Source organism: Lissotriton helveticus, chromosome 2_1 (genome assembly GCF_964261635.1).
Source record: "Lissotriton helveticus chromosome 2_1, aLisHel1.1, whole genome shotgun sequence".
In the NCBI taxonomy this organism is placed as follows: domain Eukaryota; kingdom Metazoa; phylum Chordata; class Amphibia; order Caudata; family Salamandridae; genus Lissotriton; species Lissotriton helveticus.
In genome coordinates this window covers 791,505,046-791,519,195 of record NC_136059.1, presented here as the reverse complement: position 1 = coordinate 791,519,195, position 14,150 = coordinate 791,505,046, and the positions used below count along the sequence as shown (strand labels likewise).

The 14,150-nt window shown below is 45.0% G+C and overlaps 1 protein-coding gene across 2 annotated transcripts in view; it reads right to left on the bottom strand.

The window, feature by feature from the left end:
* The window catches only part of PGGT1B (protein geranylgeranyltransferase type I subunit beta), a 315,684-nt gene that overhangs the window by 176,392 nt on the left and 125,142 nt on the right, over positions 1 to 14,150 (bottom strand). For both annotated transcript variants that reach the window (XM_078675523.1, XM_078675524.1), the window contains exons 4-5: positions 13,786 to 13,853; positions 13,089 to 13,240 (exon numbers count right to left, since the gene is read on the bottom strand). In XM_078675523.1, coding sequence (XP_078531649.1) covers positions 13,089 to 13,240; positions 13,786 to 13,853 — 220 coding nt within the window. The remainder of the gene's footprint in view (positions 1 to 13,088; positions 13,241 to 13,785; positions 13,854 to 14,150) is intronic.

The window sequence follows — 14,150 nt, the reverse complement described above, 5'->3', positions numbered from 1 at the left end:
AAACTTATCCATCATGTTTCCTTCCATCCATCATTTCACTCATCCGTCCCTCAATCCACCCTTTTACTTATCCATCATCCATTCATCCGTTCACCCAATCCATCCATACACTCATCCATCCACTCTTCCACCCATTCATCCATTAACTCATCCATCCAACCATTCACCCGTTCAGTCATCCATTTACCAATCCCCCTTCCTTTCAAATCCCCTTTCACTTGTCATCCATCCTTCCATCCACCCACCCGTCCATCTACTCATACACTTATGAATCCATCCATTGAACCTATCATTAATCCATCCTTTCACTCATCCGTCCACCCTTTCACTCCTTCACTCATCTATCCATCCTTTTGTCCATTTACCCACCCTTTCACTCACTCATCCAGCCTTACATCCACCCTTTCACTCATCCGTCCATCCATTCACCCTTCCACTAATCAATTCATCAATCCACCCTTCCTATTCTATCTACTACGGTCTCCCTAAATCTCAGCTGTCTAGGCTACAGATCGTTCAAAATCAGGCTGCTCGACTTGTCTTCAAAATCCCTAAATGGCAGTCGGCCCAACCCCTACTACGCCACCTTCACTGGCTACCAGTGAACGAAAGAATCACTTTCAAGGTCCACTGCCTGGTCTTCAAAGCCCTCACAGGTCCCGCCCCTGCTTTTCTTAAATCTCTAATCACCTCTTACTGCCCTTCTCGCACTCTGAGGGCCACCCACCTCCAGCTCCTCGTCGTCCCCCGCTTCAAACTCTCTAGATCGGGTGGCCGCAGCTTCTATTGTCTAGCCCCCAAGCTGTGGAACTCCCTCCCTCTCTCACTCAAGTCATCTTGCTCCCTTCTTTCTTTCAGGAAATCCCTAAAAACACTACTCTTCCCCCACTAAATTTTTTACTTCTTTTTCCTCCTCTTTTCTTTATCCGATTAGCGCCAGGAAACCCATGGTGACAGTGCGCTCAAGAAATTTGTTATAACATAACCCTTTCACTTATCAATTCATCAATCCATCCACCTATTCACTCGCCTCCCCGTTATCCACCCTTTCACTCATCCATCCATCCATCATTTCACTCATCTATCCAGCCATCCATCCACCCAACCCATCCCTTCATTACTTACTCACTCACCTTTTCACATTAATTGTGAGACCCATCAAGAAGTCCACCCTCGCTGTAGTTTCTAAAGCAAGAGGTGGGCTGGAGCAGGGTTCACTATGCCCCTGCACATAGTCAATCTGAAAAAGTGGAAGGCATGAGTCATGCATGATGCACAGTGCCTTGACGTGGGGTGACTGTGACGTGGTGTTGTTTCCAGAGCTTTAAGTGGGATGAAAAAACTAGGGGGGTTTCTCCAAAGGGGGTATTCGATGTAATAAAATGCGTGGCTTAAAACACATAAGCTAAAAATCTGTGCTTAATATAATGTTTCCCCCGACTGGTATTTTTGTTGCTTTTGTCATTGCATCCAGATATATAATACAAAAAGTAACGTTACACTTAGAACAAGTAAGTTACACCTAGAACAAGTAAGTTACACCTACAACAAGCCAGAACTATTGGCTTTGTCTATGGTTGTTAGTTGCATGAAATAACAAGCATTAGAAATGCAATCGGGCTCGGATTTATTTGAGTTTGAGCTAATGGCATTGTAAATGCCAATGTATTGTTGCTATGTGTTATGGAGTGTGTTCATGTGGTGTGTACTGCCAGTGATCTCCTTGTGAGTGTGAGAATATTGCACCGTTACTGCCTGTGATGTCCTTCTTGTGAGTGTGAGAAGCTTGCACCTCTGCTGTCTGTGGTCTCCTTGTGAGTGTAAGAAGCTTGCACTGCTGCTGCCTGTGATGTCGTTCTTGTGAGTGGGAGAAGATTGCACCTCAGCTGCCTGTGGTCTCCTTCTGAGTGTAAGAAGCTTGCACAGCTGCTGCCTGTGATGTCCTACTCACTACTCTACTCTACTCACTACTCTACTCACTACTCTGCACTCACTACTCACTACTCTACTCACTACTCTACTCACTACTCACTACTCTGCACTCACTACTCACTACTCTACTCACTACTCTACTCACTACTCTACTCACTACTCTACTCACTACTCACTACTCTGCACTCACTACTCTGCACTCACTACTCACTACTCTACTCACTACTCTACTCACTACTCTGCACTCACTACTCTACTCACTACTCTACTCACTACTCTACTCACTACTCTACTCACTACTCTACTCACTACTCTACTCACTACTCTACTCACTACTCACTACTCTGCACTCACTACTCACTATTCTACTCACTACTCTACTCACTACTCTGCACTCACTACTCACTACTCTCCACTCTACTCACTACTCTACTCACTACTCTACTCACTACTCTACTCACTACTCTACTCACTACTCTGCACTCACTACTCTACTCACTACTCTACTCACTACTCTACTCACTACTCTGCACTCACTACTCTACTCACTACTCTACTCACTACTCACTACTCTGCACTCACTACTCACTACTCTACTCACTACTCTACTCACTACTCTGCACTCACTACTCACTACTCTACTCACTACTCTGCACTCACTACTCTACTCACTACTCTACTCACTACTCTACTCACTACTCTACTCACTACTCTGCACTCACTACTCACTACTCTACTCACTACTCACTACTCTACTCACTACTCTACTCACTACTCACTACTCTGCTCACTACTCACTACTCTCCACTCTACTCACTACTCACTACTCTACTCACTACTCTACTCACTACTCACTTCTCTACTCACTACTCTGCACTCACTACTTTACTCACTACTCTACTCACCTCACTACTCTACTCACCTCACTACTCTACTCACTACTCGACTCACTACTCACTACTCTACTCACTACTCACTAGTCTACTCACTACTCACTACTCTGCACTCACTACTCACTACTCTACTCACTACTCTACTCACTACTCACTTCTCTACTCACTACTCTGCACTCACTACTTTACTCACTACTCTACTCACCTCACTACTCTACTCACTACTCTACTCACTACTCACTACTCTGCACTCACTACTCACTACTCTACTCACTACTCTACTCACTACTCTACTCCTCACTACTCACTACTCACTTCTCTACTCACTACTCACTTCTCTACTCACTACTCTACTCACCTCACTACTCTACTCACTACTCTACTCACCCCACTACTCTACTCACTACTCTACTCACTACTGACTACTCTACTCACTACGCTGCACTCACTACTCACTACTCACCTCACTACTCTACTCACTACTCACTACTCTACTCACTACTCTGCACTCACTACTCACTACTCTGCACTCACTACTCACTACTCTGCACTCACTACTCACTACTCTACTCACTACTCTACTCACTACTCTACTCACTACTCTACTCACTACTCTACTTACTACTCACTACTCTACTCACTACTCTGCACTCACTACTTTACTCACTACTCTACTCACTACTCACTACTCTGCACTCACTACTTTACTCACTACTCTACTCACTACTCACTACTCTACTCACTACTCTACTCACTACTCTGCACTCACTACTCTACTCACTACTCACTACTCGACACTCACTCCTCACTACTCTACTCCTCACTACTCACTACTCACTACTCTGCACTCACTACTCTACTCACTACTCTACTCACTACTCACTACTCGCCACTCACTACTCACTACTCTGCACTCACTACTTTACTCACTACTCTACTCACTACTCACTACTCTACTCACTACTCTGCACTCACTACTCTACTCACTACTCACTACTCTACTCCTCACTACTCACTACTCTCTACTCACTACTCACTACTCAACTCACTACTCTCCACTCACTACTCTCCACTCACTACTCTGCACTCACTACTCTGCACTCACTACTCACTACTCTGCACTCACTACTCACTACTCTGCACTCACTACTCTGCATTCTGCACTCACTACTCTGCACTCACTACTCTGCACTCACTACTCTGCACTCACTACTCTGCACTCACTACTCTGCACTCACTACTCACTACTCACTACTCTACTCACTACCCTACTCACTACTCACTACTCTGCACTCACTACTCACTACTCTACTCACTACTCTACTCACTACTCTACTCCTCACTACTCACTACTCTACTCACTACTCTACTCACTACTCTACTCCTCACTACTCACTACTCACTACTCACTTCTCTACTCACTACTCACTTCTCTACTCACTACTTTACTCACTACTCTACTCACCTCACTACTCTACTCACTACTCTACTCACCCCACTACTCTACTCACTACTCTACTCACCTCACTACTCTACTCACTACTCTACTCACCCCACTACTCTACTCACTACTCTACTCACTACTGACTACTCTACTCACTACGCTGCACTCACTACTCACTACTCACCTCACTACTCTACTCACTACTCACTACTCTACTCACTACTCTACTCACTACTCACTACTCGCCACTCACTACTCACTACTCTGCACTCACTACTCACTACTCTACTCACTACTCTACTCACTACTCTACTCACTACTCTACTCACTACTCTACTCACTACTCTACTCACTACTCTACTCACTACACTACTCTGCACTCACTACTTTACTCACTACTCTACTCACTACTCACTACTCTGCACTCACTACTTTACTCACTACTCTACTCACTACTCACTACTCTACTCACTACTCTGCACTCACTACTCACTACTCGACACTCACTACTCACTACTCTACTCCTCACTACTCACTACTCACTACTCTCTACTCACTACTCTGCACTCACTACTCTACTCACTACTCTACTCACTACTCACTACTCGCCACTCACTACTCACTACTCTGCACTCACTACTTTACTCACTACTCTACTCACTACTCACTACTCTACTCACTACTCTGCACTCACTACTCTACTCACTACTCACTACTCACTACTCTACTCCTCACTACTCACTACTCTCTACTCACTACTCACTACTCTACTCACTACTCTCCACTCACTACTCTCCACTCACTACTCTCCACTCACTACTCACTACTCTGCACTCACTACTCACTACTCTGCACTCACTACTCACTACTCTGCACTCACTACTCTGCATTCTGCACTCACTACTCTGCACTCACTACTCTGCACTCACTACTCTGCACTCACTACTCTGCACTCACTACTCACTACTCACTACTCACTACTCTACTCACTACTCTGCACTCACTACTCTACTCACTACTCACTACTCACTACTCTACTCCTCACTACTCACTACTCTCTACTCACTACTCACTACTCTACTCACTACTCTCCACTCACTACTCTCCACTCACTACTCTCCACTCACTACTCACTACTCACTACTCTGCACTCACTACTCACTACTCTGCACTCACTACTCACTACTCTGCACTCACTACTCACTACTCTGCACTCACTACTCTGCATTCTGCACTCACTACTCTGCACTCACTACTCTGCACTCACTACTCTGCACTCACTACTCTGCACTCACTACTCTGCACTCACTACTCACTACTCACTACTCACTACTCTGCACTCACTACTCTGCACTCACTACTCACTACTCTGCACTCACTACTCTGCACTCACTACTCTGCGCACTCACTACTCTGCGCACTCACTACTCTGCGCACACTACTCTGCACTCACTACTCACTACTCTGCGCACACTACTCTGCACTCATTACTCACTACTCTGCACTCACTACTCTGCACTCACTACTCTGCACTCACTACTCTGCACTCACTACTCTGCGCACTCACTACTCTGCGCACTCACTACTCTGCGCACTCACTACTCTGCGCACTCACTCTTCTGCACTCACTACTCTACACACTCTCTGCACTCACACTCTGCACTCACACTCTGCACTCACACTCTGCACTCACTACTCTGCACTCACTACTCTGCACTCACTACTCTGCACTCACTACTCTGCACTCACTACTCTGCACTCACTACTCTGCACTCACTACTCTGCACTCACTACTCTGCACTCACTACTCTGCACTCACTACTCTGCACTCACTACTCTGCACTCACTACTCTGCACTCACTACTCTGCACTCACTACTCTGCACTCACTACTCTGCACTCACTACTCTGTAGTAGTAGTAGTAGGTAGTAGTACTGCCTGCTGAAATGCTGCTTTTTTGTTTTGTTTCTTCATTGCTGCAGGCAGAGGCTCTCATTCATACATACATGAGAGCAGCATCAGGATTCGCCTGAGCGCCCTAGATTTGCGGTCCCAGGGAGACCCTGAGCCTGTGACTGCTGACTAGGGCCATGACTGAAGTTGTTGTTGGTCTGTTTAGGCGTATGTACTCTAAGACTTTGTAATCCTGGCTTGCTTGGGCATCTCTTCAGCTAGTAAAGACAGTGACACAGAATATGAATGGGTGAGGAGTGACCCTATACGTTTTCCCGATTACAGTCCTTTCATTGCCGACCTCCGAAATCCACTACGTAATACAAGCACAATTCCTGTTTGATCTATACAAGACATATGGGTATGCATAGGCATTAGTTCCCATAAACTTGAGGAAGAAGTTATCCCCGAGGTTCTCCTTCAAAAAGATATATAGGGTCAGGAGCAGGCAGGCGTCTCCGCGTAGGAGGTGACATTCATCTTTAATGGTGAGCACTGTGAGGAGGAGAGTCTTTAGACCTTGGATTAGCTCAGATTTACTCTTGTAGTACTCCTGGTTTGCGCATCAGGAGTAATCCGTGAGTACTATCAACGAGGAGCCCGCACCTGCACAATCTTTGCAAGTCCGGCTAAGAGTATAGTTAATTTACGATTTCGCTCTTATGCTTTACGCTTCCAGGTGTTGTCAATCAGACATTCCTTTTTTAGCACATTATATTGGACCCACATTGAAACATGGTTACGATTTGTTTTTTCTTAAACCGATATACCATTTTTAGGTGACTTGTACTTTTGGACAGAGATACTGTGACGTACTTATTCGATGTAGGCGTCGGCCTATCGTCGTAATGAAAGTCCTACCAGTCTGCATGATTGTTTTCGATTTTGGCATTTCATCGAAAGGTGGCTTTTGTTAATATAGAGATATCATGCGAATATCTTTAATTAAGGGACAAAGCTCGTATAAACTCTATAGCTATGTTTTTTCTCAGTTGGTTTACTTAGTCAACGCCTCTGCATGTTAAAAGCTGCTTCTTATTATCTCGCCGAAAATGCCAAATGATCTGGGCATACGGTCAAAAGCCGTTTGAGGAAGACTGCCCCAGCGTGCCAAACTCAGAACGTGCAATTTGTAAAGTCAATAGTTCCACCTAGTGGCATAAAGATATTACAACTAGAGTTTTCATTTTTAGGTCCGACCTTGAAACAGCTTTGTCCTGCGTCATGTTTTTTCCCCCAAGAACTCAAATAAACAAGACGAGCATGTATGAGTCATCTTCTGTGAGCCTCGCCTGCTGCCTCTCGTCATTTAACATTGAACGCGTTCACCGCTGTGAACGCGTTTGCATCATCTGGCTTGCATTACACGGGCACTCTGACAGCTCGTAATTAAGATTAATCACTCTGCCATGCACGTTCTCGCACACAAAATGCCACATCGGGCACGCGTACATTACTTACAGCCTATCACTTCAAGGCTACTACATACACAGCACAGGGAAGACGAATCACTGACCAGATGCCAGAAAACGCTAAGGAATGTGTGGAATTTCTCTCTCCAAGGCCCTAAGAGATACTTCTTCTTTTTTTTCTCCTTTAACATTAGTTCTCTAACTCCTCCCAGTTTCACTGGGAAGGAGTCCGAGCCCTAAAAAAGCAGCAACCATGGCTGCTAAACTATAATCTTCCTCTCAACTTCTTTCACCACCTTCCCTTGGTTAACTGGATTCTCACCTAGCAGCAGCATGGGCGTATTTGCACTTCTGTGTGATCGAATGCCCTGCCCTGGACTGAGGCTGGAGGAGGCCACCACATGCTGTGCCAGCCCAGACTGACCCATTGTCATTCTGTATGTGGCAATCAACAGCCCCACACAGAATGATAATGGGCGGGGTGGGGCTGCTCTTGTGCTCAGAGGAGTGTGAGGCCTTTTGCAGGGAATAGCTCTGTTCCCTGCAATGCCGAAAATTAGGGACAAAAGGTGGTGTCAGGCCTCCCTCCGGGATGCATTTATTTATTTATTTATTCAAAGTTTTATATAGCGCGAACAAGATCTTTGCAGATATCAGAGCGCTTTACAGTAACAGAGGTTAGGGGCAACAAGGGGGGGGGGTGATTATACACACTCTTAAAAACAATATAATAGTCGGTAGTAAGTGAGTTGCAAGGTAAGAAAGCAATCAGGTAAGAGTATAACAACAATAAACAATAGGCAATCAAAAATACAGAGCCGTGCAATGTCTTTGATCCAGTAACAATAGTGTTCAGGTGAACTTAGCCATAAGGATTTGTGCACATGGGCGTGCGCAGGGGGGCAAGGAAAGGCGTTCCAGGGGGGGGGGGGAGCGCCCCTCCTTGCCCCCCCCCTGCGGACGCCCATGGACCGCACACGAGTTCCTACACTAGTCCTTTTCGTCAGAAAACATTGAGTGACAACCAACACTCGGTCTGGATTATTAGTCCCACACAATACGAGATCCTGCTAAACCCGTTTAGTAAAAACATAAAAACGAATCTGTGCTTTCAGCGATTAGCTGAATAAAAAAGCTTCAGCGAAATGATGACACAACGTGATCTCGGGAGACGCGTGGAAAGGCCCAGCTCCAATGCGCATTTGTCATCATTAAGGGCTTTCATGAGGCTGTTTGGGTTGGACGTGGCTCCACACAACTCATTAATGGCAGGCAGGATACTCAGCATGCACTTACGCGATCAAAGGTTTGAATATCAGACTTTGAGCTCTAATGCAGGGGAGGATACGGGAACAAACTGCCAAATGGAAAGATATAACGAATGGAAAAGGTTTTGAAAAATAAATGTGTGTTGATCTCGGACGCGAAGGCAGTAACATTTAAAGGGTGAAGGTCACAGTAAGCTGCAAAGTCCCTGCAGAGTACAGGTAACCTTCATTACTCAAATGCTGATCAGAACAATTGTTACTCATTACCGGTGACGAGAACCAGGAAGCGGATACAGATAAACCCTGAATGGCAGCCACGCCCTTCCCTTTGTTGGCATGTACACTAGGTGCTTGCCCAACTTCCGGGCTGTGCGTGGTAAAGAAGCTGATCTACTACAAAAGCGCGCTAAGTCTGGGTAGCAAAACATCCTTCAACATAAATAGGGCAGTGCCAGTGCTATCGTTTAATGCCCTGAAGCCAATATTTTCAATTTACAGCACCGCATCCATACAACGCAATATAAAGTGACAGTGCAACACCCACCGCCGCACCAGCGTTATCCACAGGCCATCGGGAGGCCCAAGCACAAAGAAGAGAACTCAGACTACAGGCGTTCAGTCACCCGAACAGCTCAAACCCTACACCTAGAATAAGAGCAAATATACACTAAATTGGATTCCAGTTGATTCACGGTGGTAGTAGATATCTGGAAGAGCTAACTGTGGTAGACCAGGACTCACCCATAAAACTATCGTGCATCCTTTGGAAAAAACAACCCAAAAACATGGAGAAAACCACAGACTTATCTACAAAAGGACTCATTTGAAGCATTCGGGGGAATAGGATCATAAGGACTAAACTCATATTGAAAGAAACGCGATCCGAACTGGAGTAAAAAAAGGTTGTGACGAACAGAATAATCTATTAAAGAGATCATCCAAACAGGAAAAACAGACGTAAAGTGTCAGTGAGAAAACAGCACTTTTAATCCAATTACAAAAAGCATGACTAACAATGTGCCCAAATACCCTACCACAGCTGAATATTATAGACACATCTACAAAAAAGCCCTAACAATAAAAGTCTCTCAAGAGTTTTTTTAGAAGTGGAAATCTCATTAGCAGTAGATTAAGCTGTCCAAACGCGAAGAACTGTTTTTCATGAGAATATTAGATGAAACGAATAGCATATCATGCATCTAATATGTCTTAAAAAAAGAAAAACTTCTTAGCCCGCTATCATCCCTAAAAATGGAGGTGATAAACTGTCACATTCTGCGGAATTTTTATGCCGTTAACTAAACAGATAAAGTAACTTAGCCACACTGACCATCCCTGGTTTCATTTTGGGGTGTCCATCAAGTTCGGGAAAATGCCAGTTAGTGCCTATGATTAACTAAACTTACCGCCTACGGGGAGGCACAGCCGACCCTAGAGGGAAGGGGCCTAACTCCCCGTGGGCAGCAGGCACAGGGCACGGTAGCAGTAGGGCATGAGAGTGCTCCAAAAAGGAAAAGGGTCAGCAAACGGTTAGGGCAGTTTGAGTTCAAAGGACCCAATTAAGGAAGAAGGGTGTGTTCACGAGAGCAGCCTTCAAAGGGAGCAGGACAAGCAGTCCCCAGGTTTGTTGCCAGAAGAAATTGATATCGCCACCGCTGGGGATGCCAGCGCAGAAGAACAGAACAACATTCGCCCTGGAGATGATACTGAATGGGCAGAAGGGACAGTGTGCTGTGCAGCGAGCCATGGTCAAACGTCGCACCCTACCGAAAAAGCTTTAGCGGTTGCCGGGCAGCAACCAACAAAGATTCAGGATCACGCGTGTCCGGACTTACCGGCACCTGCAGCCACTATGGCGGTGCCTGGGTGAAGATGTCGGCAGGCTTCGCAGGGACAACTCGAGCCAACACAGTGGGACTCATGGGGGCATCCCATCCAGGGCGCAGGACAAACTGACCAGGAGCTCTGACCTTGAGTTACGAGGGCCAGCTGGTGAGGTCTCGCACCGCATGGTGGGTCGGTGCAGGAGGCGGTGCCCCTGAGACAGTGGATGATCAAGTAGTGGAGGTGAGCACGGGTCTGAATCCGTAAGGCTGCCGTTAGCAAAGGCAGACAGGGTGGTGGGCGAGCGATGTAGCCTCAGGTTATTGCCGATTCATACAGAGCATATATAGTGGCTTACATCTTTTCTTAGATTCCGTTCCCAGAGAGTTCAACTATCTGATCATGTGTCCGACCTAGGCATACTTTTGTGCGGGGTACCACAGGGCTCGGCGCGGTCGCCCCTCCTTTTTAACGCCTATCTTTAGCGCCTGATAGCCGCACTGAACCATATGAGTGCCAGATCTATAACTATGCCAACGACACTCAAATTATCATCCAGATAGACAGCTCCCTGACAGCCCACTCACGTATTCAAAACATTTAAAAATTTACTGTCAACTGGATGAGAGCCAATTCCCTTAAAATTAATCCAGATAAGACTGAGGTACTGGCTGTCACCACAGACTCCAATCCCTGGAACGCTCTTTTTTGGCCACAAGAGCTCGGCACCTATCCGGAGCCGGCCTTGGCCGTAAAAAGTTTGGGTATCAAAATTGATGCCAAGCTTTCCATGATCCAACAGGTGTCGGCAGTAGTGGGAACATGTGTCGGCTTACTGAGACAGCTGCGGAAACTTGCCCCTCTTCTCACCTTCGCTACACTCAGACTGGCGGTATCAGCAATGATACTGTCGCGATTGGATTATGGCAACTCCCAGCATATCGGTTTCCTGCGACAACTGTTGGCCAGATTACAGGTTATTATGAATGATGACGCTAAATTAATCTTCAGAGTGCCCAGACGAGCCCACGCTACCCCTCTGCTACGTCAGCTGCACTGGCTTCCGGTCAGGCAGAGAACTAAGTTTAAAGGCCTCTACATTGCACACAAAGCCATCTATGGCCAAGCCCCGAAATATATCAAAGACCGCTTAGCCAACAACATTCCTAGTAGGGTCATTCGGTCTGCGGAGGCCAACCTACTGGTCTGCCCCCGCTCCAGCCTGTCTTCCATTGGAGGAAGAGCCTTCTCAACATCCATCCCCCAAATCTGGAACAACCTGCCGGAGAATGTACATAAGGAACAGGCCCTCCTCCCATTTAGGAAGAAGTTGATGACAGTTCTTTTTTCGGAAGCCTGGGGCATCATCTAACAGCTGACATCTCCCCACTTGCCTGGATAGGTGCTCTCTCTCATAGCGCTTAGAGACCTGTAGGTGATAATGCGCTCTACACATAACAATTACAATACAATACAATACAAAAACCATATGTATGGCTTTTTAATAGTGAAAGCCAAAATCTGTGCATATTTGCCCTAATATCTTGGTAGGTTTTTCATACTGAAATATGGATATCCGTACTGTTTAATGTATGGTGAACGCCCTGTTACTAAACCAGAAAGCCCGTCTTTGTATAATTGCATACAATAATTTTTACTGGCATTTACGGATGTACTGTGGTTTTAAGGGTTAGGGTCTGCGGGCGCACAAACGATTACAGGTGCAGCTGCAAGGGTATAGTCTCTTAAGGGTCAACGGACTAAGTCTGGCAAGTTAGTGATGGGCTTGGAGCATCAACTGGTGCACCTTATCTTACTATATGTGGAGGTCACTGAGAAGGTCCTAACAACCGAGGTACGTAGGACAGTGCACTTATATTAGAGGAAACATAGCTATAACAAACAGATGACTAAAATAGTGGGAGAGAGGGCTATCACGAAAGTGGATGGATGGCGCAAAATGGAAGTAACAGCAAGAAAGGAAGGAAGGCCAGTGGGTGACAGGGTGGGTGAAATGTAGGTCAAGAGGATAGAATGGGGAGGGTGGGGTAAGCATGCAGCGAGGAGCTGCATCAGCAGGGTTGGATGTTAAGATCAAGAAAATCAAGAGGGTAAACACTCTTCTGATTTGTCTTTTAATTAAGAGGTTAAGAGTATTTTGTTAAATATTAAAATTGACCACTGTTACAGCGCAGGTGCTTGGGGAACTAAACAAAAACATAACCCAATTGAAAAATAGAAAATATAAGGGAGCAAATTAATTAGATTTTTTTAACTTGTGCCTACAGTTTAGAAAATGGAATAATGTATGCAAAATACACTGTTGGGTAAGTGTTTTAAAGGCAGTGTAGTGTGTATGTACCTTCCATCTTCCAGTTGCAGAGCTCGCACTCCTGCCAAACACGCTTCTTTATTTACTCGACTTAAATCATCTCCAAGAATAACCAATGATGATATTGCAGTGTAGGTCATTGCTATGTGCCCGCTGTCGTAAGGATGTGCTACACTTGGTTTCTGGAACAACACGGAGAAAATATGCACTTTTTATTACCTATGGGAAAATGATTCCACCATTTTCAGCAGAGGTGAACATACATACTTCACAAAAACCATGACACTGTAAACTAGTCTTGTATTTGAAAAATTAACCAGTGCATTAAAAAAATATTTACTATAGTGGGATTGTGTTCTCCCAACTTTTAGATAATCATATAACTATCATATATTTTATGGACAACACACTCACTCTTGCCGTACAACCGACCACCACCCACTTTGTTAGTCTTTTGCCAGCTTATGTTCCCCATCCTGGTCTCAAGCATATTTCACTCTCCTACATTCAGCTTCTCCACCTCATATAATGTTTTGTTACACAAAACGCACAAAAGAATGCTATATTAAGTCATAACATTTAAGCTCTATAACATTTGCATGATTCACATCATTTGAAAATTTTACCTCGTTATAAAATACAATAGTTAATCAAAATAATGCACAATAAATATCTGATGATGCTTTGCATCTTTAATATTTTGTAAAGATACATGAACATTACTTACTTTAGATGGATTGAATGGTACTCCAAGATAAGATGAGCCACGGAATCCACAGTGGCTTAAATTTGATCCTAAAATAAAATACAATAAAAGCTTAAGTTACGCCATAAGAAGGATGCTAAATAAAGATGTAATTCTGCCAAATGCATGTAAAGGAGTGTCAGTTATTGCTTCATTTTAGGGCTTTGATGAGTTGCAAAAGCAACAAATACTGCATAGGCCGCCATTATTTGATAAACATATATCTCTGTTTCAAATCAATGTGCTGGTGGGCACAGGGACTGTGATATGCTAAATGTATGCAAAATACAATCCTAGCGCTCGCCTAGAGGATTTCTGCCTTTGCCTTATCGCCCTTTGCTACAGGA